Source organism: Struthio camelus, chromosome 4 (genome assembly GCF_040807025.1).
Source record: "Struthio camelus isolate bStrCam1 chromosome 4, bStrCam1.hap1, whole genome shotgun sequence".
NCBI classification, from domain to species: domain Eukaryota; kingdom Metazoa; phylum Chordata; class Aves; order Struthioniformes; family Struthionidae; genus Struthio; species Struthio camelus.
In genome coordinates, this window is record NC_090945.1 from 40312734 (window position 1) to 40340486 (window position 27753).

The 27753-nt window shown below is 36.3% G+C and overlaps 1 protein-coding gene across 1 annotated transcript in view; it reads right to left on the reverse strand.

Moving 5' to 3' along the window:
- Positions 1-3249: 3249 nt before the first annotated feature.
- The window catches only part of PDGFC (platelet derived growth factor C), a 132337-nt gene continuing 107833 nt past the window's right edge, over positions 3250-27753 (reverse strand). Inside the window, exons 4-6 of the mRNA XM_068942384.1 lie at positions 11128-11335; positions 5685-5902; positions 3250-4903 (exon numbers count right to left, since the gene is read on the reverse strand). Of these exons, the coding sequence (XP_068798485.1) occupies positions 4787-4903; positions 5685-5902; positions 11128-11335 (543 nt within the window). The 3' untranslated portion in view covers positions 3250-4786. The remainder of the gene's footprint in view (positions 4904-5684; positions 5903-11127; positions 11336-27753) is intronic.

Genomic DNA, 27753 nt, shown 5'->3' on the forward strand with positions numbered 1-27753 from the left:
ATGCTATCTGGATCTTGTTTAATTTAGAGAAGCTACTTTATTCCACCCAGCTATTTCCACTGCTTGTGACTATTAAAAATAGTCATTTTCCTCTCTATTCCCTAACATGGATGCTTATATTAACACAGTTCAGCAACTCACTGCTTAAAATAGATAGCAATCATTTGAAAAATCCCCACAAAAATTAGAGATCAAAGCCCACAACTTTTGTTCTACATTGAAAATCACGGGCTTTTTATCCACTTTTATCAATCTTTTTCTACAATTCAGCATCCTTTGCACTCAGCACTGATGACCTGTAAATGTGGAAGAAAAGGCACTGTTGACTGCTTGTTAGTAATTCATGATTAATATTTTGGGTTAGTTTTTGCCATGCTGTTGTCTCTTTACTCAGAAACAACAGAACACTAATAATGATCAGACAAAACCCTCAGAGGAACATTTCCTGAAAGCTATATGTAGTTCTGGATATAAAATACTTGGCCCACCTTGAGGGTGCAAGAAGTTATAATCCTCAAAAACAACTGACAGAGAAATTTCATCTTCTGGTGACAAAATCTTCAGAGGCAGAAAAGGCGTTAAGGACTTAAAGTCTTACAATTGGGAATTTTAAGCAAATTCAGACAAGTAGGGTTGGACAATCCTTTCTGCAAGTAAAGTGGGAAAGTACACTGTGAATTTTAAGCAAAAGTTCTGTCTACCATTAGTACATTTATTAAGTGACATTTTAAAGTTTTATTTCAAATACATTTTTCAAAGTTGAAGACTAAATAGTGGTGTGATGGCCAGTGTATCCCAATTAAAAGCAGAGCAGTACATGTCATTATTTTATCCCTTCCACAGGCTTGCACTGTTCCTGAGTTCACCCCTGCCTACACCGTTTGCTAAGGAAGCTCTGAGGCCTCGTAAGAGACAGTGGGATGGCAGCAGGTGGAGCAAATTACCGCCCTCCCCAGCCGCTTCCCCAAGATGCCCCTTTGCAAGAAGCACCTGCTCACCTTACAGCTACGATATATACATATACATATATATGTATATATAAATGCTTGGCCCACCTTAAGGCTGCGAGAAGTTTCACTCCTCAGAATCACCTGACTAAAAAGTTTCATCTTCAGGTGACAAAATCTTCAGAGGGAGAAAGGGGTTAAGGGATTAAAGCCTTTCAGAGAGAGAGTTGTAAGCAAATTAGGACTGCTGTCACCAGCATCGTTTCTCTCTCGCCCTTTTCTGCTGTATTTCCCTCCACTGACCACAACTGCCCATACCCACTTCACCCACAGCACCCCACTAACCTCACTGCACCCACCTCACCTCACCTGACCAAGGCACCCACTACACCTCACCCACCTCCCGCCTCCTCCGGCCCACCTGCTGCCGACCTGCCTGCCCTGTGCAGGTCTTCTCTTCCGTACCCCGCACTGTGCTCAGGTCTGCTCCAGCTTTCTGCTTCCTTACCTTAAACTCACATCCATCACCAGTAAGTGTTTCTCTTATGCTGTGCCATGTTTTGCCCACTCCTAAGTGAAGACTTAAAATTACTAATTCAATTTATTTTTATGATACCAGCTCCCCCATGCCGTCAGAAACTTAAACAAGGCAGCTTCAAAATGCCTCAAGAATCGTCTGAATGCAAAACTACGGCAAATTCAGCAGAATCTAGGAAATAAAATCTAGTGAACTTAAGCATTATGTAATAAGGGTACAACCCATCAGAACACCAGCATAAATTATTAGAGCAGGGAGTACCTGCTCTATCAAATAGTATGGAGGATATGACACAAAGCAGGAAAACTTCATCCTTCATCCCACAGCGTGGTATCTTTTCCAAATTTTGTCCCTTAAAAATAATCAGTCTGCCTACGCTGTCTAAGCTACAGAAGATCTGGAGTGCTAAATTCACAGAATATCTGACCATATATTCCAGCTGCCCAGCTGCTCTGGAAAATAAGAGAGGCCCTGCACATGGCAGACACGTGCCACTGAGCCCACGCCGACAGATTCAGACTCACAGGCCCTTTTATCCTTTGCTTCCATGGCAGCAGGTCCCAAAACTGAGGGCTGAGATACTTCTCTCTTTTCCTATTTGCAATATTCCTTTTGGCATAAGGTAGTAAGGAGAAAACAGAAAAACAAATTCAGGTTAAATGAAGTACAAGGAGATAGCTTCCACATGCTGCTGAGGGGGAGGAAAGAGCTTAACCGTGCCAGGCAAGAAAATGGGATATAGTGGGGAGGGACAATTTTCAATCAGATGAGAGACACGGCACCGGGAACTGGGATGAAAAGAAGAAAGGGATAATGAGTTTGGATGCTGACTGCTGGGCCTATACCAAGGGACTGGGAAGGAAACTGGCCTAAGAACATTGGCAAGGAAGAAAGAGAGCCAAAAACAGAGGAGGCAATAGAAGAAATACTTGTGATTTTTGGAAAAGCATTAACCTTCAGATCTACTGCCACCAAACAGGTATCCGAAAGTGTATGTCACATCTTCTTCCACTAGCAAGTTGACAGCGAGGATAAGATCTCATATATTTCCCACAAGACTAATGTATGTAATGGAATTATATTTTTCAATTCCTCTGATAAATTATGGTGCCAGAGGCTGTTTTTCTCCTTTTCATCCAAATTACTTCTTAAAAGCTCTTGATCTCACAAAGAAAGCATAATATTAATTCAAAAATAATATTATTGAGAAACACCCTTTACTCTGGTCAAGGACTCAAAATTCAAGGAAATCAGGTTTCCTGTGTGACCATAATTCTGCATTCTGGTGCATGTTTTAATGTTCAGACTGGATAACTATATGCTGCATTTCCAGCAGATAGTTGTCTTATTCAGTAAAACATTGAGGGTTGGGCAAAATATTTCAGCTAAGATGGAAACAGATTTCACCTGAGAATTTTTCAAAATTGATGCCACAAAGTCATACCAACATGCAGAAACATCCATATCAGAACGGAAACAGTAACAGAAGACGTTATTACAACTTGACAGCTTCACATCCACACTATTTTGAGTATTTTGAATGTTTGTATGAATATCACATTCCTTTTCTCTCCTTTTTTCTTCTCTTGGATTTACAGCTAAATAGAAAGAATTCAGCAAATGGAAGCACAAGAAAATGGATCTGTCTTTGTAACAGGAGACTTTCATTTTCATAGCTGAATTTCGGAATGTTAAGTAGTGAATCACTCTACTTTTTTGTTATTGTATATTTATCACATGTAAATATGCAATCACACTGAAACATTTCTTCTCCCAAAATTAGCATTATTACTTTATTTGGTGATTTATTACAATCTGCAAATCCAATAGTCAAAAAATAAACTAGACATAATGTTAAAGCATTTTACAAGCAAAATACTTTACTGTTTTCTTTTCAATTTGCATAGGGTGGGGATAAGTGTATTGGTTAAAGGATATAATGTACAGAAGAAATAAAAACTTAGTTCATAAAACTGTACTGATGAGTGTTACAATCCTGTGAGTCAACAGAATTTAAACAGATTTAACAATCAATGGAAAACCATACACTTCAACATTAACAAGGCTACCTTTCCATGATCACGATGCATCATGAAGGCAGCAAGCCACTGAGCTTCTTTTCTTATGTTGTAGATCATCCTACATCAAAGAAATTAAAGAATTAAAAAAGCCAGAATGCATCTATCTATGGTCATTTTCTTCTACCGGAAAAATGCCAGAATGGAGAGAGGAATTTTTTAATATCTACTTCGGAAACCATTTATAGTAATCTCTGTCTCTTACATTTTCAGTATCATGGAGCTAGCAAGGTTAGACCTTCATCCACACATCTCTGTTTATTATTACTGTGTTTCCAGGTAAAAAACCCATATTTTTTCACCGTCTAGCAACAAACTATCAAGCAATAACACTCCTTTCCCATAGTAACCATATCTATATTCCTCCAACTGTATAAATCTGGCTTTAAAGTCTCACAAAACTAAAAAATATTTGATCTAGGTTGTAATAAAAAAGAATATTAAATACCTTTGGTAAAAATAGATATATTTAACAAGTTTAGAAAAGCAAATAGTTATATTGTCAAAAGGAGAGTATAAAAATGTACACGATATAAAATAACAAACAAACAAAAAATCATCAGCCATAGTAGTAAGAATAAAGGCGCTGTTCTTTTCAATGTTTGCTTCCTTAGCTCATTCCATAGCTATTGTCCAGTCTTCCTTCTAAAAGGCAGGAGCTTTACTAGAACATATGGAAAAATCCAGTCTTTCCTACCGGTTATTAGGCAAATTATGTTTAATTTGGAGCAAAACAGTCTGTTTTAAACTAAGTTTATAAAACAGAGAACACTTCAATTTAGAGTACACAGGAGCAGCTGAACACAGAAAGACAGATTTCAGATGTTTTTAACCAGAGGCAAGGTGTACTGGAGCTGTAGAAACGTGACAGCCAGCAGGATCAAGTCTCCATGGTGTGAGCCTTCCAACTTTAGTTTTACTCCTAAATTATAAATCCATGTATTGTCAAGAAAACTGTGGAGGACAAAAACAACACATACATTTTAAATCCCTCATTGATGCCTTTCTCCCATCCTTTTACTGGGCCTCCAAACAGAGCTGTTACACAACATATAATCCCAGTTTGGCTTCTCCTCTTTTTAGAGCTCACTGTAAATCCCGAAGATGGAAGATCCTCAAAGCAAACAACTGAGATTATAGAAGGAGATAATGCACAAGCCCCATAACAGAATCAGCCATTGATTGAATGTGCTTTGCAAGAAAACAGCACACTTAAACCATGTTTATCCTTCAGTATTCCCTTTGCACACACAGTCGCACTCCTCATGGTGTTCCAAGGGTACATCTGTCAATGATTTATGCAGTCCCCGTACACCAATCCTTGGCTTCAGTTGGAGAACCTGAAGGAGAACAAGCCAAGCATCAAGAGAACAGCAAGTGCATCGTTACACATCTAGACTATGACCTAGACTTCTCTGGAAACAAGTTGGACGACAGAAAGCTTATTAAAAGACACAAAACCTTTCCTAAGCTGAATTTCTTCATTTATTCCACCCAATCATTATTACTTTTTATTTCACCTCAAGGCTTCTCCAAATGTGATTACAGCATGCTTAATAGGTATTTGTTTTTAATCAGAGAGTCTTGCAGTTTCATCTTTTTATTTTGTTTTTTATTTTTTAAGGACTAATGATATAGTTAACCCCACGGAATTATGAGACAGCTCTTTAATAAATACTTTTAACTACAGATTTATAATAATGGAAATGGATATATCTCTTCCTTTATAAAGTTCATACCTGCCACTAGAGAAAGGTTAACGAGGAGGTGTGGTTGTGATATGTCCAAACTCAACTAGTAAACATATATCTCAGGAACGACTTAACAGTTCCACAGAAAAGCCCACTCTCCGCAACCAGAGACCACAGAAATAAATTAGTAGCTACAGGGACACTATGAAACTTACATATAAAATACCAGCTCCCCTTCCACTACTGTACAGTATTTTAAACAGGAAGATACTAAAATGTTAAGTAACACCTCATTAAAGCGGTAAAAAAAACCTGCTACAAGTCCAATATGTACAATTTTAAAATATACTTAGGTACACTCAAAGTAAAAACAAATTTTTGAATGTCTTTCAGTACTTGCAAACATGCAAATGTACTAGGAAGTGCATACCTCGTGGTATTTTTTGGTGACTTTTGTTGGTACGCATTGGCACTCATTGCAACTCTGATGACAACAGGCGCAGTTTCCACCACAACGTTTAACGAGAAGACACAGTGGCCAGAAGATGGTGTCAGTTCGCTTCAGCTCCTCCCTCAGGGACACTGAGAAGTTGCGAGGAGTACAGCTATACAGCCGCACCTCCTCCTTTAGAAGGTTCAGATCAACCACTGCAAAAAGACAAGCAAACGTGCTCTTCCGATTCATAATCAAACTGCATTGGTAGTGAATCAACGGTGTGGAACCTGTTAGAAAAACTCATTTTTGTGCAAGTGGCACAGGTTCAGCCCAGAAGCAGAATACTGCCATTATAAAAATATTGTGGAACCTAAATCAAAAGATCCTTGTTGAAGAGTACTCGCTATTTATTTTGTAACTCTGGAAGGGTTGGTTCAAATTAAGCAAAGCAAGCTTTAGCTGATATATTCTAGCAAATGTTTTACCTTATCAACCCTAATGGAGTTCCTTTTGGGTCACACTCATAAATATGTGCATCTACAAAAGTCTTAGCATACTCCATTTTTCATTGGTCCTTTCTTCCTTCATAGCATATACAAGTTTCTGTGGTTTTTCTTGGCTTCAGTTTCACTTGATGCCTCCTAAATTCAGCTTCTTTTTGAGCATCTAACTCAAAGTGCAGTGTTAAAGATACTCATATTTAGCACCAATTTCCCTATAAAATGGATCAGCTAATGAACACTAGACTTTGACTGTGTCAAGAGTTGAAAAGATCAGAAATATGGGAAATTACTTCAGGCTCCCCTTAATTGCATAGCCAAGAAGTAAGAGGCCTTGAAATAGGAAAATGAGAATATTGGGAAAACTAGGATTGGTTTCGTGACAAACAGTGTAATCGCATTTATTTCAGAGAAGCCACGCTACAGTGCTCATGATCTGGAATGCTTTGTCTTAACCTTTTCTCTCCCCTTCCACCACCAGTAAGGAACAGAACTAATGTTTAATTCATAGGGGTATTCCTTCCCACTGGTTCATAGTACTTTATATTCCTGAACAAAAAGAAAAGAAGAAAAATTAATGTAATATGGCCTGAATGTAATAATGCAATAAGTCCTGAACAAAGCAGCCCTGAGCTTTAAACCAACTGTTTTTGAGCTGACTCAAGAAGAAACTGGGAAGAAAAATATCTCAATGCAGTTTAAAAATCGTATTAACCACTGAAATTATTTCACAAACCCTTGCTATTAACTAATACTATTAGTTCATCAATAAAAAAGCTACAAAATTTGTTAAAATATGTTCCTGTTTTGAATCATCCTCTAGAAAGATACCTCTTTTCTCTCTTTACTATGTAAAGAGCCTCCAAAGGTGACTAAGGAGAACTTTAGCCCATTAAGACCAGCTGTCCCCTCTCACTTCTATTTAAACATGTAAGAAATAAAGAGAATTTAGAAGCTGCACTTCTCCAAAGAAATGCTCACTAGTACTGTCCCAGGAGCAAATCTTTGGGCAACAATTTCATTCCACAGTTCTTCAAACATTTCTTTTGCAAACCTTATCCGTATACTGGCATCCAAAAGTAAGGGTATATTGTTGTGAAAGGTCAGTTAAACACACTGAAGCCTTTTCTCTGCTTACATTTACGGTGAATGCCAAGCTGGGGCACTTCATTCCATTACTATCAGGTTAACACAGACTCCTAAATAAACAAGCTGATTTTTCAGAAGTGAGTGTAATAACTCCAATGAAGTTACTGATAGGACGTCAGCCTGCCTCCCACACTGAAAGAGCATTCCCTGGAGAAAGCTGAGAAGGGAGCAGAAGAAAAGAGATACAAAACGTTTTAGGGAGAGATTCACAGCGAGAAGTTAGAAATGATTTAAGCTCCTCTGGTCAGCTCATAGCTCCAGGCTGAGTCATTTAGAGGGTGGACATATCTACCTCCATTTATCAAGGACTGTAGACAGAAACTGAGTATACTTCTTTCTCCCATTACCTTTTGGGATATGGAATCAGTGAGGAGTTTGAATGAGAATATAACACCTAAAACACAGTAAGACAAATGATAGTTCTGCTGATACTTTCTGCTGGTAGATTTCTACAGAGACTGAGGGTGCTTGGTACAGTGAATTTCAGCAAGCTAAGCTTAACGTGTCCTAATATGATTTCTACTTGTTCCTTCACCATGAAAAATTGAAAATAGTTGGGCACTGAGGCCAAAGATACCACCTGCATCTTCTAGCAAGCCCAGTGACCAGTGGAAGAGAGCTGCCTACCTGGCATCCTGTTACTCTGTTAATATCTTCTGCCTACAGCTAACAGTAGAGGAATGCATCCATTTTTCTACACTAGTTGTAGTTACGTCACAGAGAAAAGGACAGTGTACTTAAATGAGCTGTAAATATATCATATAATTTTGTAACAAAATTGAAATGAATTTGAACTGAACTCCTCAGAACCCACGCCTCCAGACCCAAACTTTAAAACATTTGTATATCAGAACACACATCCAGCTCTTGGCAGTTATATTTAAGTGTGTTTTACTGTAACAACAGGTTTCAGGAGAGCTGAAAAACTGCATGTTTGATTTGTGTGCTTTGCGATGTAGTAAGGTATATTGCTATCACACCTGAGCATGAACCCTTATCCTACCTTATGTAATTCAATTTCATTAAAAGGTCTGTGGCAAATTTATCCAGTGCTTATATAATCACTTCTTTGAAGTGTGTGAATGAAGCTGTTATTTTTTCAGAGAGTATCTGTCTGTCCAAAATTTATTTTAACATACTGTGGGCATGAAGCTGGATGAGAGAATGTATATATTCCCTTAAAAGTGTTTACTTAACCACAATAAAAGGTTATGTGGATTTCCCAAGTGCACTGAGTTACAGTACCTGTTATAATGTGAACATTTAAACACTCTTTCAACTTGGCTTCCACTCATGTATCATGTTTGACATAACAGTCAAAAGTTCTTTTGTTTAGCACTAGCTCAGGAAGAATGGAAGGTTCTGCAGTAGCATAGGAATGAGAAACACTAAAATGAAGGAGGAGGAAAAAAGGGGGAATAAATGTAGAGGCAGGTAAGTCTAAAGTCTATTTCAAAAGTGTGTCTTCACTAGCACATACAACTTAAATATTTCATGTTCACATCAGCCTGAAAGTAACTGCTTTCTCTAATTGGCATTGCAACTGTTTAGCGTCTGCTGGAACTTGTATTCAGTACCACAGGGACCTCTCTTTCCCAAAAAATTTTTCCAGCTGGATCCTTCTCTCAAAGACAGTTAAACAAATTATACCCTGGTTGCAACATCAGTGTGTGAGTACAGACAGCAGAGCGGTTTTGGTTCCTAAGCACCTTGGAGGTGTTCCTAGGAGTGTAAGTTTCCTACTGTCTCTATCAACGGGAAAGAGATGTTACAAAACTGGTTTCCATGCAATTTTTGAACTCCAAACAAGGAGTACAAAAGACAAAGTCATTCATCTTTTTAAAACAGAAAAGAATCTACTAAGTACCAGAGTCACATATCTCTCTATACCAGAAAAGTATCTACTAAGTACTATAGTTGGATTATGACTCTTTTATTCTTCTTAAGCAGACTTCAGAATATGGCCTACTGATAGCTCGTAGATTTCTGTGAGGAGGGACAGGATCAATTTTTTGCACTGCAATATGTATTTTACTTTGAAGTATGCTTAATATTATAAAAGAATTTAGGACTATATTTAGACATCAAAGCTTCTGAACTTGCTGTTTCTTCTTTCCTGCCTAGAAGTTTTTGGAAGCATTTTATCCAGAGAAAACATCAGACACAGAAGTTCTGTGGAATTTAGGTTGTCTAAATATAGTCTTTTTCATATGAATTATTAGTAGAGGACAATATTCTTCCATTTTCTACATAAAGTAATATATACTTTTAATTAGCATTTCTTTTAATTTAGATACAAACTTATGCTTTTTCCTCAAAGTAGGGACACTAATTTAGCTTTTGCAGTGAAATATTGCAAAAACAAAACTGATCTAATAATAGAATCAAAGAGTTTGTAAAACAAACAAACAAACAACGTTTTAGGGCATGAACTTCTCCAAAGCAGTTCTTAAATAGTTTTTCTAATACAGTAAACATTCTACTCAAAGCAACAGCATAAAAAAGTTTGCTTTCCCTAACTATTTAATAGATCTAACAGTTCATACTATGTCATCTCAACTGGACATATTTTCTGCCCCAGGCTATTACATTACACACTCAGTAATGCAGTCTGAGGGTGGTCTCTTTAAGATGAATGTGGCAATACTGTGATATGTTTATTCAGTGGAAAAATCTATTTCAGCATCTAATTAGAAGTCTTTAAAAGATTTACTCTGATAGTTTCTTTGGAAGATCTGTCTTGCAGGGAGTTGCTTTTGCCTATATAGATGTTATCCAACACCTGCATTTTAGTTTATGTAAAGTACCACATATTACATTTTTTTTTCTCTCCACTTACTGTATGCTTATGCCATACATTTGGCAAATACTGAAACTTTTGAATTAGAAAAGTGTTAAATGACTATCTGAAATACATGGTCCATTGCTGAAACCTTTTAAAGAAACTTCCTCCTCTTTGACTCTTGATTTAGTTGATGAGGATATTGCTGTAGCAACAAAGGTAGGTTAAAAGGGTTGATTTTTAGGCTCTGATCCGAGGATCAGCTGTCAAAAACTTAAATTTGAGTTATGAAAGTTTTCCTCTTTTTCCTTTCCTTGATGGTCGGATGATAATCACTTCACATTTGCCAGCTGAGGACTCTATTCACAAGTTACACGAGTATATCTTCATTTTCATGCTATGTGTTCGGAAAGGAAGGAGGTATTGTCCACATGCTATCCCTCCACACGGAATCCATAAACATGAAATAGTGGGCAACATCTGTTCACAAGACAAGTTGACAACTGCATGATGAAATACCAGATATGGACACAAGGATTTCATGAGGTAGAATGGAAGAGAAACATTTAGCTAACTGCTCCCAAGTCACATGGTGCAGACTGCAAATAAGGAAATAAAACTAATTGTTCACTTGATAACAGTAGGGGTAAGAAATGACCTATGCTAATCAAAAAATAAAGTTGTTGCCCTCCATACAAAAGAAATCCACAGAGTTAGACTATGTCACTCAGTCAGGATGCCCTTCCACTCTGAAAATAAAGATGTCCCAAGCTTCTTGTCTGCTTTTTTTTTTTTTTGTTACTTTACCCTGCTAAATTCCTTTAAGTTTTGAGTTTAATTATTGTCCTGTTCCAGAAAATATTACTGAGAACATCTAACAATAATGATCTCTAACATATTCCATCCTGGGAACCAAAATTCAAGGTGAAGAAGGCTCATAATTACTGTTTCTTTGCCATGAAAACACCTGTAGAGAGCGGCAAGGCCAAACAGAAGAGCAATTTACCTCTTGATTTTCTCCCATGAATATATGCCTTTCCAAGAAGTTGCCATGTTGGCCTGTACAGATCTTCCAAATCCAGCTGCCACCGATCTGGTTCAAGGTATCGGATAAGTTCTTCCACTGTACTAAATCCAGCAACGGCATTGTTTAATACATCTAATGGTAAAGCTGATGGGGGTAGCAATGACGGGCTAGGTGCTTCTGTGTGGTGCTGCAATCAAAGCCAAGAGAAGAGTACCAGTCAGAGTTTTAATGGATCTGCTTTGATGAAGTGTTGTACTTTATGAAGTTATATATAGCTGGGAAAGTTTATAAGTGGCTAGTTTGTTTCCAGTGTGCAGTTTACCTAATAAGACAAATGACAAGATCCAAAAAGTACCTAATTATTCTTCAGCGATAAAAGTAAACAAACTTCCATGAGACAATCTTCCCACTTCTTACATTCCCAGTCTTAAAGATAGCATGCTACTATACCTGTTCTTTGAGAAAGTTCACTAAGTGACAGATGAGATTGTAGAAACAGAACAAAAAGCGGTGTGAAAATATGGGCCCATGACAAGCAATTACTCCCTCCAGAAACCTGAAGAAAGACACATTTCACCTGCTGCCTTTCCTATGAGGATCTGCCACAACCTTTTTGTTCTTATCTTTCAACGTAAAATACAAACATGCCCTCGCATAGATAGCAAACATAAATTTCTGTTCCCACCTATAGATGAAAAAAAAAACACTAGCTAAGAATTATGTTTCCAGTTAAACAACAATTAACAGAGTAATAACATCTGGCATTACTATAATTATTTCTCCCTTAAAAAACAATTATTCCCAAAGATATCAAAGCACTTTGAAGCTCAAATTGAGTACTGAAAAAGTCTATGTACTCTCCCACAACGCAAATATCACCAAGAAATTCTCACACATACAGGATCAGTGATACTCAGCTACATGCAACTGTAGGAAGTGGGGCTGCTGTTTTTGCTCTCTCCCTACAATCTCTTTAAAATATATACTGTGATTTATATTTTCACAGGATTAAAAAAGGCAGGAAGGGAAACCTTCCAACCTTAAGCAGGAAGTGCTGCTTTACCATCCTAAGTTTCTTTAGATATGTAATAGGGTTACATCACTACAGCCTTTATGTCCATACTATTACACCACAACAATTTGCCTGGGTCAGGTAAAAAGATAAAAGAAAGATTTGACCTACTGCTGATTTAGGAGACAGAAAGGACAAAAATTCATGAACTTAAATACATAATGTCATATGCGTTACTTCTTTCAAATGTGGTTCACATGAGATTTAAGGGAGAATTTATTCAACATGAGCATGGTCAAGCCTTGCAACAGGGAGCTCAGCAAGCTTGCGCAGTCTCCATGCTTGGATAAAGCCCTGAGCAGCGTGGGCTGACCTCAGAGCTAACCCTGCCTTGAGAATGAATTTGAAACAGGCACCTCCTGAGGTCCCTTCCTGAATTTTCCTATGATCCTACAACATTATTGAGAGTGAAGGACTGGCTACTACTCCAATAAGTGAACTAACATGCTGTTTGACCTTAGCTCTGTCACTTCTCTGTGCAGTGCCTGCCAGTACTGCACAACAGGGGAACTGGGGAAATAAAATCTCTCCTGCCTTTCTGTAGGTGGCTAGTTTTATATCAGCGCTATATTGTCCTGGGTGTACTGACGTATATACGTACACATGTGTGTTTGTGTGTGCGTGTACACATACACACATACATATATACATACACATATAGGTATATAATTCCTCATTAGACTTACTCAGGGTCAAAATGGCACTCTCTGTAATCTAAAGTGAAGTGTAAACATACTTTCATTTTTTCCATCCATAATGTCAGATCAGTTGTATTTATCTACCTTCACAAAATGATCAGAAAAACAGATTAGTGAAAAATACAACAGTTATGTAGGAACAATTATTTAATAAAAGATTTCTTGCAACACTGCACACTAAAAAGCAGTTTCAGAAAATATGCCTGCCATAGCAATATTTCATAACAATAATTATATTTTCCTTTTTGTGCTCTCAATTCTATTAAGTATGTATTTTTGGTTTCAGCTGAGTTTGTGGCTGAAAGGGCAGCAAACGGAAGTAACGAGCACGCCCTTCCTATTATTTGCTTCAAGCATTTTCCTCTGTCTTCAAGAAATACAGTCACTAGAATGATCCATGGTGCTTTTTAACTGGGAGTCTTGCAAGGATAAAATAAAACATAGGTTTAATCTGCTGGTACCATTAATTTCTACACTATTTTCATCTTGCTACTCTAGCATCATTTCCAACAGCGAGTGAAGCAGTTGTTCCCCATTCTTGATAAATGTGGATTTCAGAAACTTTACGTATTTCTTTCACTTTTCTCTCCAATGCCCACAGTAAAAAAATAACATGCTGATCCATCTATTAGGTTATGATAATAAAACAACATATTCTGGTCTATAATTTAAATATTTGCTCTTAGCAAAACATACTACTCAGCAAGTTTCAAAATAGTGCTGTGACACTATAATTCAGATGCCTATAAATAAATAAATAAATATTATGAAATTTTTCTTCCTGTTTTTCTCCAAGATAACATATTTGTTAATAGTCACATTTCCTGGTTTGAAGGTGTAGGGTTTTGCTAAGGTGAAGAAATGAAATAAGGATCACATGGTAGAACTGGTATATGAAGAAAACTTTCTTCTATTTCATTTCCAGTAGAATATACTTCAATGTCTCACTGCTATTAGAATTCTCCGCTGCCAATGAAATAGATTGATTCCAGATGAAAATCCTTTGGTTTAAAATCTATTTCTACATTTCACAGTTTAGAACATGCATACTTAGCAATACATATATATGAACTAATCCACCAGTTTATGTTATTTTGGATCCAGTAGGTATTTGCTGTAATGTTTAAAAATTATTTGAAGTAATGAGGAAATGGTGAATCATTGTGTTTAATGGCACCAAAAAGCAAATAAAAATTGTCATCACTTTCTAATTATTCTCACAGCACAACAAAACATTTAAAAAATCTATTTAAAAGAGAAGAATTGCACAACATTGAGGATGAACATTTCAGAATACAGTACTTAAGATTTTAAGATTAGGAATGTATTTCCCAATAATCTCTTAATTCAGTCAATTTAAATCACAGTGAGAATGTACTGAATATTAAAGATAATCCACACAGTTAAGCTACGAATGCTGTAATTTACATTTATTACATAATCACTCAAAGTCACTCAAAGCTTTTTGTATCTAGAAACGATGTTGGCACCTTCGTAAAGTTTTACTCTTGGAAAGGATAACAAGAGAAATGACTTACTACAAGAAATTGTAACAATTTTATCAAAGGAGCATATCTTTCAGAACAAACCAATACAAAATTTCAGCATAACTGAAATGTAGCACTGCAGTTGCAACTTCAAACAGCTACAACACTCTACTTCTCAAATCAATCCCTCTTTTTGTAGTACATCACTTCTGTTATAATTCCTTCAAAAAATAAATCCCAGATAAAAACCCACCTGCTTATAATTTCATCTGGACCTATTTTAAAACTCCTACACTGACCCCTGCCTCCCCTGTATGCCTGACAAAATGAAACTGCTGTCAAGGCACTCTGCAGAGCGTTACCAAGGTAAGGACGCAGAAGGTCTCAGAACTGCAATTTCAGTGCAGAATGCTGGTGTGAAGGCTTTACAGTAGGATCTCTGATAAGCTTTAACTGTTTTGCTACAAAAATGCTGACGGAGACATTATAGAGGATCTTGCAATGAAGTAGCTAGCTGTCAACTGTATATCTACCCTATAGCTGCCATCACCTACTTACTCCACAGAAGAATTAAATCATGTCTCCCCTAACAGGTCAGCTAGCACATAATCAACCTTAGATATAATAAGACATATCTTGATACAACCTAGGAGAGCAGACAGCTAAAGCAGACAGCTTTAGGGAGCAGCCATCCAAGACAGCTTTCTTTATGCAGACCAGCTACTGGGAAGTGACACTCTCCAAGCTTCTCTACAACAAGGGCATATGCACTTAGAGTTCGATTACAGGCAAGGTGCTGGCACAACCTGTGCATCTGGCTCACTGACTTCACTGGGCTGATATAATCAGGAATGAATGTGGTCTCCCACTGCTGCCAGTGAACTGGAGATACCCAATAATATGATGTAGATGCTTTTCTTTAGAGAAGTACATCCTTGTTTAATACAGTGTTTTAGGCTTGAGACCACCATTTTTCTTTTTCTTCTTCTTCTTTTTCTTTTGCCTAAGGAAGAATATTTTCCATCAAAATAGCAAGTTCTATATAACAATATGTTCCCTCTAGTAAACAAGACATTCTATGGTTTTTGGTTTTGTGCCCAGGAAACAAATTTCAATTTATTTTAATATGAATAAACATATTTAAAAACAAGATAGAGTCAAATAATTGTATCTTTATTGCTACTAAAAACCAATTCAGGATGAAAACCGAAAACTAGAGTAGAAAATGTAGGACCTCAGCCGCCCTGTAGAACGGCCGAGAATGACAATTAGTGAGTGTCGGATCAAACATAATTCTCCGTAGATCTGTTAATATTGTATTTCCTGTGTGTACCTGATCCTATCAACAAGAATGCCTTATAGAAATTCCCTAAGGCATTTATAAACGTAAGTTAGGCAACAGGTCAAGATACTGGCTTACAAGGAAGGAAGGAAATAAGGTTAAGACTAGCTTTACAAAATTACCCAGACCTGAAAGTTATACATAACAACAGTACCCCAGAAGAAAAATGCATTTGAGGGTGTTCACAAGGTTAGTTGTGCCCTGACTAATCAAAGTTATTCCATCTAGCCTTTCTCCCTGAGGGGAAAGGGTATGATACTGTTGTACCTGGAAAAAGAAGACAGCCATTAGTAAAGTGTAAGTCTGAGTAAAAACTGTAACAACTGAATTTGAAATTACCTAGTAGAAGATGAGACCTAAAGGATGATTTAGCACATAGCCTAACTTTGAAGACTTGTGATTAATTTCTTGTTTTGCCACATACTTCCTGCAGTACCCTGAGTACGTTATTTAGGCCACGGCTTCATAGTATAAACCGTCCGGCGGCAGTATCCCCTTGTTGTGCCAACATGACTGTGTGTGTGGCTGTATCATAAACAAGAACTAATCTGGCTAAAAAAGAACACTTCTCATCTCCGTTTTTCTTTAACCACAAGCTTATCCACAGCACAGACCTCCAACAGCTAAGTCATCACAACCAAAAGCATAGTGGCCAACAGCACAAACATTTTTAGACTCACTCCGGCATCAGGAGTTTCATATCATGGAAGTTTGTACTGCAGCCTTATCGCATTTGTAAAATGAAGATAATGGCACTTCCTTAATCTCATGATCTCCTTGAGAGAATGAACGCAATTTATATTTCTAATGTACTTTTTTTTTTTTTTTGAAGAATCCAGAAGGTTTTTTAGATAGATGAAGGGTAAACTTTGGATATGAGACTGTATGTTATAAACTTACCCCTTCTACCAATATCAATCAGTTCTTCCCTTATACAGGGACCTTACACCTGTGTACCTGCTCTACAGATGAACAATTCAAAATAAAACAGCATTCACCTTGAATCTACACAAGTTTAAGCACCATTATGTAATTATTATAAGCATTAAGTAAAGCCCTCCTTTTGCTTCTATTCATAGGATAGGTTTGTTAGGGTATTGAGACTAGCCTCTTCTGGTTAAAGGAGAGGAAAGATGTAATTTTGTTAGTTTGCTGCAGCCAGGAGTGAGGAATCTCATGTTTAATAATGCAATAACAGAATTAAGCTTGGAACAACAAAAACAAGTGAGTCAGATACTTGGCATGATATGACATGACATTTACAAGTAGGGAATAATGTGTTTAAAAAAAAAATCCCTCTCCCCAGAAGAAAGTCCAATTTTTTTCACTCCTCATCTTGCAGAAAACATTGTCAAAAGTTTCTGAGTGAAATCTCATTCATCAGTAGGCATAGTTTGTAGAACACATTAAACATCAATATAGTTTAATCAGACTAGAAGGGACTCTACAAAAAAGAAAATTTGGAGACATCTCCCTCTTGAAAAGACATCTAAGACCAGTATTTTGAAATAAATAACATATTTCTTCCAATGGAATATCCTTACAAGGTATTATTATTATTGTTATTATACGAGAACATTCTGACCCCTACTTAGAGAGCTGTTGAAACTAAAAGCACATGCGCGTTCTTGTAACACTCACAACACAGAAAGCTTGTTTGCTTCCTTTATATTCACAGGTAACACTCCTATTAGCACCATTAGAAGCTACACAAGAGAAAAAATATCCAGCTTAGAAAGAACTTTCCCTGAGGACACAGAAGTTTTTTGGCATAACAACAGTTCTTCTCTCCCATAGATACATGCAGCAAGGATTCTGAAAAGCATCTAGAAATCCATACGTACTTGAAATGGACAATATTTTTGAACTTCTACTTGCTTACATGCACGGAGTACAGAAAAGCTAACTTATTTGTGAAAGTGTCTCACCTGTAAAGATTCATCCTGTCCGTGCTACATGTAAGAATAAACCTGAGTCAGCACTATGCAAAACGTTAGTCCTTTCAAGTAGCAACCTAGAAAGAAGCAAAAGAGATCTGCAGTAGGGCCTGCGGGCAGTCACCTAAGGAGGGAAGCCAAGCTCCAGGATTGACTTGTTTTACCTCCAGCAAAGGAATGAAGAAATGGAGAAAGGGTAGATAATCAATTTAGACTGCCAAAGCCATGGAATAACGAAAGTATGTTTACTCATGTGTGACAGGGACGTAAGCCAGGAAGGCTGATGCAGGTCCCATCCATTGCATTACTTCTTACCACTTTTGCTGAAGTTACTACCACAACAGCAAGGATGGCTGAATAAGACATACAGCAACTCCAGGACTACTAAGTATATAGTCTGATAAACTAAACTCCAGTCACATTAAAGCAAACAGATATCCATTTCAGCTATCCACACTTCAGGGATGTAACTTTTGGCAGATAAATTACAGACAAGTAGGGGTAGCAAGCCTCTTCAATTTAGTCAGCCACTACATAACAAGACCCTGCAAGCAGGATGAGAGCCCCCCTCTTTCCTTACTGTGCCTCCAGCTCTCTGCCTTTATTAAGCTCCTCAATTTGTCTTTTCTTACAGTGTGCTACCAACACTTATCAAAGCTTATCCTGCTTCTCTTTGTATGTATGCAGGGCTTTCCTTTTATCTCACTTTAAAGACCAGGGTCTGAGATAGCTTTCCAAACTCTCTATGAGTGGCTTCTTAACGCACTGACACAGAGCCTCACTTCCCATATTGTGCATCATTTCTACTCTCCTGTCCTTAACCCCAAAGAGGAGAAAGGTCACACAAGAAAGCGTATGCATTACTTCCTTTCTATCTTTGCTTGAACCAGTGTGAATTTTTACCAATGAAGTTACATGTTACCTGGGAAGAACAGTAGGGAAAGAGGGGCTGGGGGAGGACCACAGGGATAGAGAGACCTAGCCTAACCTAGGAGAAGACTTTGCCTTTCCCATGACCTACCACCAGACAACTAGCCAGAAGCCTTAGGAAGGAATAAAGTAGTAAAAACAACGCTGGGAGAAGCCTAACATGACCTCAGGTTCTCCTAAAGTTTTGAGATAAAATATATTTGAACAAGTGCTAAATATTGCCCTAGATAGAGGTTTTGTGCAGTTCACAGGAAGGGTCCAGGACTCTAATTCTGCTGGAAACAGCTGGGAGATGCTCTCAGGGAAATTAGTAGTAGGAAAAAAGCACAGGATGTCAGTGACTATCAACTTTCCCCCTGCCAAACACAGCTTTTGCCTGAAGTCTGTGCACCCTGCATCCCCTGAAATATGCAGCATAGGATGTGAGAATCATTCATGCCCAGCCAAAGATGACAGCTATCTAGAACAAGTTCATAAGCTCTTAGAGTACATCATTGATAGCAATGAATTCTGGAAGCAAATTTTTAAATACCTTAGTAATAAGGATAATTCTTTTCATAAATTAGTGATCTATCATTCTTGCTTTAAATATATGTGCTTTTTCCTGCGAGCATACATATCAACAATAAGCCCCAGTAATTTATTCTAAAGGCAAAAAAAAAAGAAAATTAATGTTCACAATACTTTATTCTTATATGAAGACTTTATTAATACACTTCATTGTAGTACCTGCAGTGTTTTCTATTCTCTAGGAAAGATAGATACATTTAGAAGTATCTTTCTTGGATGTAGTTGCATGGAATCACTAAATTTTTCAGAGTACCTAGGAAGTCTCACCAAAGTACCATGCAGTAGTTCATTGAGAATTCATAAGCATTAAAAAATCACCAGATTTCTCTCTCCCATCCTCTAGTGAAAGTATTCTTTATTCTATGAAATGATACAGTCATTCTTATATTCTTTTAGGCATGAACTTTCATTCACTGATTTATTCTTTCTTCTAACTAAGGAGAGGAGGTGTAAAAAATTCTGCTCAAGAGCTGTGTTGCCAGCATTGCAAGGAACTGCAGAGGTCTCAAATCACGACACGTACAACCCCTGCAACCCCTGGAATCCATAAAGCTTGCAGATTCAGGCTGCTAGCTACAAGTGGAGTCAAGTTTTGATGCCTATCTTTTCCATGGGTTTTTACTATATTTGCTTACATTAGGAGTTTGTGGCTATAGTACTGAATGATAAAAGATTCTAGATAGAAGACTCAAAGAAGTTCATGACTGCTAATGACTCAGACACATGTTGACTCAGTGGCCAAACACTCAGCCATATGCTGAAAGTATTTCCTGAAGTACTTAGCTGAAAAGGGAGCAAACACTTAGTGCTGTACTGAATCAGGCCTAGAAGTACAGAACGAATTATGTCATAACATTATCTCCATGATATTAAAATAGTTTCAAAGTAGTTAAATAAATATGTCACTTTTTATCTGGAGTCCTTTCCTCAAATAATTTGTCATTTTTGTTGTTTTCAGATTACCGTGGATATACAAACTAATTTTTGGTACATAATCCTTGGTTTTTGGTTCCTTTAACAATATGTCTGTGTAATATCTAAACTAAAACTTCTTTCAAAACCTTATTTTTTAGTAAGCATTATCTGCTTGTTTACAAGTCTTTCTATTTTAAATGACACTTCAAATGAACTTTATGGTGAACTCTCCCCATTCCATATACATGTAGAAAGCCAGAAGAAAAAGTAAACCCACCTTTTGTAGCACAGTAACAACTGCAAAACATTTTGGTTTCTGAACTTCAGGAAGACTTGCATTTTAGCACTCTTAAACTAAACATACAATGCATTTAAAACTAACTAGATTGTGACAAAAAAAAATATCAACTCTATGTCTGAAAGCATTTTCTTTACATTCACAGATTTTTTTAAAATTAACTAACAGCTGCAATGAATCATTGCAATGTAGAGAAGGTGTGAGGGACTGCTTGCCCTTTGTAAGTCTAAAAAGTTTGGTTGAATCACTTGTAGCAGAACTTCTTAGCAGTCTTCTGCCTTGAGGAACCTCTGTTCATGACATTGGGTTAATTATAACACATGGTGCTGTTCGCAACTCCTGGATGCTAAATGAACACTAATTTTTTAAAACATAAAGTATTTTCCTCAATACTAACTGTCATCCCCAGCTTTGCACCTTCCTATTAACTCTTCCTTACCACAGAAACTACTTCTCTTAGTTTTTAAGGACCCATACACTTTATCTTGTGCCTCTCTATCATCTCCCATCATTACAAAGGCCATCTCCGTCTCATACCTGCCTCCAGTGTAGAAGTCAATTGATTACTTGTTAAATTTTCCAACAAATATTGTGTTTTCCGCTCAAACTGCTCTCACTGTTGGAGTTAAAGTATAACTCCTCAGAGACCTTTCCAAAACTACTTCATGGCTTTCTGTATCTATCCGCTATCACATTTTTTTTTTTTTTTTTAAATATCTCAACTGTAAGCTCTTTAGGTAGCTACTCACCTTTTTGTTTTGTGCTTGAATGGTGATTAAGACAGTAGGGTACCTCTTACTGTTGTAACTGTTTACAGTAAGTAATAACACTTTGCAGTAATATATTCTTTCATGGACATATACATTCTTGTATGCACATAAGAGTAGATATCTTACAGAGAAGTGTTTTTCAAACACTGGAATAAAGAAACCTTTTATCTTCATCCTGTGAATGTAAATATAATTGCAAACTTCTGTATGGTCAATAAAGGAAATGAGAAAGTATCATTATATACCCTACCTCGATGAATCAATTTATTTCTTAGTTATACAAAGTATTAGTGTACTAGTGTGCATTGCTTTTTTTTTTTTAATGCATTAAAAGAAATTTTCTGGAATGTTCTATTTTGATGACTGTCACATGTCATACTTTTTATTCCTTTCTAGAATGGAAATCTTATAAGGAATTATATATCAAATACTTTGTTGCTTTAGCAGAGAGAGCATACGCCTGAGAGAGTGAGACACAGCAAGAAAGAGATAGAATCGCTCTTCTCACAGTACTTATAATGAGATCCTATTAAATTCTTTTTACAGTCCAGATCAAAAGTCAAATTTAGTGCAGAAAGACATCTAGCTTAAAAATTCAACTGAACTTGAGCTGAAAGGCAGAACCAAATGAATCCCAACACAGATCAACTTCTTCTATGGATACTTTGATACAACATAAAGCCCTGCATATGTAGCTATTCTACGTTAAAATGTGGATTAGCTTTTACTCTAGTTAAGAGAAGGATTTGCAACAGCACAGTTTAAATTATGTTTAAAATGGGAAATTCTCATCTAAGAGGAGAAAAGCACCAGCCTATCATTGGGAAGGAGGAATGTGAGAGCTTAGGTGCACCAATGAGTCAATGCAAAAAACATCCCTGCAACCACAAGACTTCAGTGAGCATGTACACATGGGACCAGGAATGTTTGCTCAAACCTTATTGCAAAGTAAGTATCATGATTATTAATCACCTCATTTATATACACATCTAAAATTCATACAAAAACACACTCGTATTGGTTACATTTATGATTTACAAAAGGAAATTTTTTTTTCTGTTCTGTATACAAAGCTCTAGTTCTTACTTGACAAACAGTATTTTATAAGGAATAAACAGCCAAGATAATTGCAGCTGTTCTGAATAAAAAAGCTTTTTGTACATTCTTCTATGACAGGGGATATGGTCAGCCATAATTAAAGGACATAATGTTTGCAGATTTTTTCAAAAAATTACTCATTTAAGTCAAAATATGTGAATTCTTATAAAAAGCTAAACTGAATGGACCAGCAAGTGTCTGGAGTCAGGGAATAAACTGCTCTTTAAGTTTCCTCTGGGTATTAGAAACGGGTAGCTGCTGTTAACAAATTGTTTACTTATCCCAGTAGGTTCACAGGAGGTTCATCATTAAACACTAGGAATGACTATTTGTTACTACTGGGAAGTGTATTTGGCAAGGATGATGAAAATGACTTCTACAGTATATGCACTTTTAATTCGCTATTTCAATATATGTGCTAAATTGCACTTCATTATAGGTTTCTGTGCATTTCATATCACAAGAAAAGGGACACACCCAACATTCCTGCACAGCAGATATTGCAAATCAGAGCTTGCCTTGCCTTGAAGGTAGAAAGTCCTTGAACAAAACATTACTTTGTAAGAAAAGAGCCTCAGCTCTGTAGTGATGTATTATTTCATAGTGTCATCAAATATGTTCGAGATTTACTGTATTTTAAGATTCATGAAGAAAAACAATCTACATTTTGTCACATTTAAATTTACTTTATATGTAACATACACATCATAGGCCAAAAAGCATGCTACAACTACAAAGTATGACTATGACTACATTGCCCACGTAAAGATTCTCAAACTGAACAAGCCAGACATCTAATCTGTGAGCTAGCTTTGAGACCCCTATACTACTACCCATAATGCTGTTTTGATATATCCTTTAAGCTGTATCACTTTTACCTACATAATTTCCACTATCCATACTCTTAATTACCATCTCATGCTACCTCACTGTGCATATTATATGTGATTACACAATAACTAAAAGGCAAGATGAATTGGAAAAGTATAATTAGTAAGAGAAATTTAAGAAAAACATATTCCAAAGACACTTGCATTTAGAAAAAAAAATTAAAAGCCTAAATACAAAATAAGTAGATAAGCAGAAGTCTTGAAGCAGAAGAAACAGGGTTATAGTGAATAGGAGACAACACAGTCCTGTTGTGAAAAAGGTAAATCTCATTCAGAGATATATTCAGAACAGCACCATAATGTGATACTACTGAGCTGCCAAAAAGGTCTCAGCTGAAATACAGTGTTTGGTTTCATCTCCAGCACTTGTAAGAAACAGGCAGACAGAGAGAGAATATTCAGAGGAAAAAATAAGAAGAAAAATAAATCATGAACTATGATAAAAAATAGAGTGATACAAGTTTCTTTAATCTAGAAGAGACTAGACTGACAGGAGATGTGATAACAAATGTGTAATAGAGCATTAGATTATCAGCTGTTCCCTAAGTCCATCAATGACAGGACGAAAAATGTTACGCTCCATTTATTGCCAGGAAGATTTATGTTACACATTAGAAAAAAGTTTCAAACTGTGTAAAGCCGTGCAACCGATCATCTAAGAAATCTTTGACTTAAGGAACAGTTACGAATATTGAGCAAGGATGGAAAATTATGAATTCTAGAAATAAATTAATGCAAAAATTTGTCCCATTGACTAGCTATTGCCCAAACTCTTCTGTATGCATAATCTAGCTCTAACACACTTTTTTCCTCAGATTTTACTTCATTTGTACATTTTAATCCTTCAGATTTATTACATTGATACTGTAATAAAAAGTAATGACTGCACGCCTGTCTATTTAAATGTAGAACATGCGATAGATTTTTTGTTCCTAATTGCATGGCAACCCACAATCCCTTACTCACATGAGAATATGAGAAATTAATGAGACTACTTCTTATTCTGGACTCAATTTCGTTATTTCCTCTTGAAGAAAACTAGAGTCACACCTTTTCCCTGAGACTTTAGAGGAACATATTTTTAATAAAAGTTGGGTTTGGATACTAGAAGAAGTTCCTTTGCCAGTATCATTTACAATTTCTTTGATGCCTCAAAATACTATGTAATCTGACTCATTTTAGGAATGGTTTTAGCATCAGCTATAACATAAAAGTGAAGCATTTCTGCCCTTCTCTACTTTTTCAGTCAGTATGGATGCTATTAAAAAGGATAATTCAAAGTTACCTTGAAAGCAGACAACATCATTCTATTTTGAATAGTTCCCATGGGATTTTGAATCATTTGTGCTGGCTATGGCATGAGCAAATGCATTAAATTAGAATATGTTAAATTTGAAGGCACCATTACAAGTAACAGTCTCAGCATGACCTTTGCTGTTATTAAAAAAATCATTAAAATAGTCTAATTATTTTTTTTGTAATGCATAAGTATGTTCCCCTTTGTACATGCAATTCCTTTTCAGCCCTCTCCTTGACACATGTAATAAAAAAATAAAAAAAGGAAAGATGACATCTTACACATAATAAACCCGCAGCATTAGCAAATCCATTATGTTGTACAGCAAAATCACATTTTCCTGAGGACTGCCAGCAAATCAATCAATTTCCCAAGCCTGAGAAAGATCTGGTTAGAACATTGTTACTGTCCACAATGTGGCCAAATTATCTCTAACTGATCTGGTCACCTAGATCTCAAGTCTTTCAATTCTTTAAAAAATTAAGTTAATTAGAGCACATTAGCATAGTATGAGTTAGGGTTGCACACTCTCTGTAAATAGGAATGACGGAAATTATCATGCTAACTATGTTCTCAGTCACACAGTTTATTTTCCTTATAATGTTTTAGAAGAATGTATTTAGTTATTGATTATGGTCTCAAACCTGCAACCAGAACTGCTGGCACCATCACACTGACTTGAAGGGATTTCAATCTGGATGCATATATTGCATCTCCTTACAAGTTATTCCTCTGCTCTTACACATTCACCATGCTTTAAAACTGCAAACTCAAACAAAGCTATCTGAAAAAGAAAGTAAGTGCCACACACTAAAGGAGCACTAATCTTAACCCTTTTAAAGAGCAATGTTGTACCTTATTATCATTTAAGCAAGGGAAGTTGTTTATTTTGAAGGCATAGTTTTAAGAAGAGTTGTAAAGCCTTCTGCAGAGGCACTGTGCATTCAATTTCACACTTGTACTCTTCTTCTAAAATGGTTATTAAAGTCCATTTGAAAATGAAACACACTTTTCTGCTTTTATTTTTGCTGGAGCTTATTTATACTTAAAAATATTTTCTCACTCAGCTTCTTTTCTGTTCACTGCCATATACAATAGGAATTCTGTTGTTTCTGAAGATTTCTTGTAGAATATATGGAACTAATTACAGAACACAGACATCAAAAACAGTGGTTTTCTAAGCTTTGATTAATTGTGGTTTCATGGGCTGCTGTTCATCACAATCTAGGAAGTGGTTAGATGTGTGTTTTTTTTTCCTTTTTTTATCAGTTTAAATAATGAGTCAAAGTGAGATATTGGTTCCACCGGAGTTTTCCAGCACTGTAAAAAATCTGATTCTCTGTAAACTGCAGGCATTGTTTTCATTCTGCTGAATCCAACATTACACAAATGTAGTCTACCAGACTGAAAGATGTTAGCTAACCACAAGTTCATCCTTCGAACATGACAGCAAGCGTACTTCAAAACCATATATGATCATAAAGAAGAACAAACCCTATTCTTTATGAATGTCATTCGAATGCTTGACAAAACAATTTCAGAAATAAGCCAAATAATGCCTTTTTAATATCAGTTCAATTTACCTTCTTATTTACAAGCACACTGAGTATATACCTTAGTATATACCACTTTTATGCTGAGCATTAGTGACAGACCTTATAATGTGAAAACTAATGAGAAACTAATTGCAGAAATTCTTAATACCAAAAATGAAACACAACTGAGATGTACTGCATAAATCAAACTTAGGAAGCAATGGCAAACAAGTCAGATAAATTGACTACAATGACCGTCACATTTTGCTGAAGAGAGTCAATCTCTCACTTGGAGAAAACTTTTTTTGTTTTTGTAAACGATTATACATGTAACATACCTAATTGCTAAGAAGATATTATGGTTATGTTGTTAGCCTTCTCCCATTGTTTAACTGGAAGTTATTTTGCACCTTTCAGATTATCTGTGCGGTCCTACTGAACAAACACGAGTATTTGAAGGAACAGATTAGTAACAGTATGCGTGAGTATAAACTACTTTGGAAAGGGGAGCAGAGGAGAATTTTCATTTCAATTATATCACCATAAACTTAGACTGAATTAACATGAATATATTTGACATCAAAATTTTCTATTGGAATTTATACTTGAGTTAAAAATTCGGAGGACGTTTTGTGATTTAACAATTGAAAGTGGTAATTCTCTGCTCAAAAAATATGATGGTATTTGATGTGGATCACCTTAGGAAACCATTATATATTGTGAAGGAAAATTATGAGGAAAATTATGAGAAACAAGGATGTTGTGCTAAGTAACTAGATATACACCTACACTTCTTTTTTTTTTAAAACTATCCTAGCATTCCCAAAGACAATTAAGCCAATGTGAAATTTTTGAGATAAAGATTGATTGTCATCTCTATATAACAACAGCAAAGCTATTTTTAACCAGCTACTATCAAATTCTTCCAGGCAATCTTTACTTCACTGCTGAAAGTGGCCCATGGTATATAATTCACTCAATTGGGAAATTAGAGGAATGGCTAGTGACCGCAAAATCAGACCTTCGTTAGCAGAATATTACTCTCAGTGTACCAAATGCATTTATAGACAATTATTTGTCAATTAACTCATCAATGTATTTTTAAAAATTGCTCATCTACTTAAGCACATGGATGATATGGTCATATTTTTCAGAGTCCAATACCAAAAATTTCCTGTTGAGAGCAATGGGAACTGCTTGCTCAAAAATCTGTCTGTCTGGAGTCACATCATCTGTATCCTGAGGCTAACAGAAAAGAAATAAAATCAAAACATTTGAGGATTTCAAGAAGTCTATAAATTGGAAAGTATAACATTATCTGTCATTGAAATTCCTATAACGTGCTTATCATTTATCTCTGTGAACAAACATTAACGTTACATACAATAATAAATCCAAGTTGACATATTGTTAACAATAAACTCAAAATTATTCTCCCCTACAAAAAATACAGGAATATAATTTGTAAACAGAATGATCCAGCAATGACATTTTGGTCCTACAATTATTGCCAGTTATTCCTCCTTAGGTAACTTGACTATTATTTTTTACTTCTCCTCTAAACCTCAATAGATGGTTGTACTAACAGAAAAGAGCTACCATCCTTTTTATGCAGTAGAAAACACGTTTCAGTGCAAGGTAGAAATGCCTTATTGCATGGAACCAATGGCCAATATATCACATCCAATGTTCTATCTCCACTAACAGCCTGTAAGAGAGTCAAAGTAGGTTATAAAATATCCACAATGAACAAATACACATGCTGT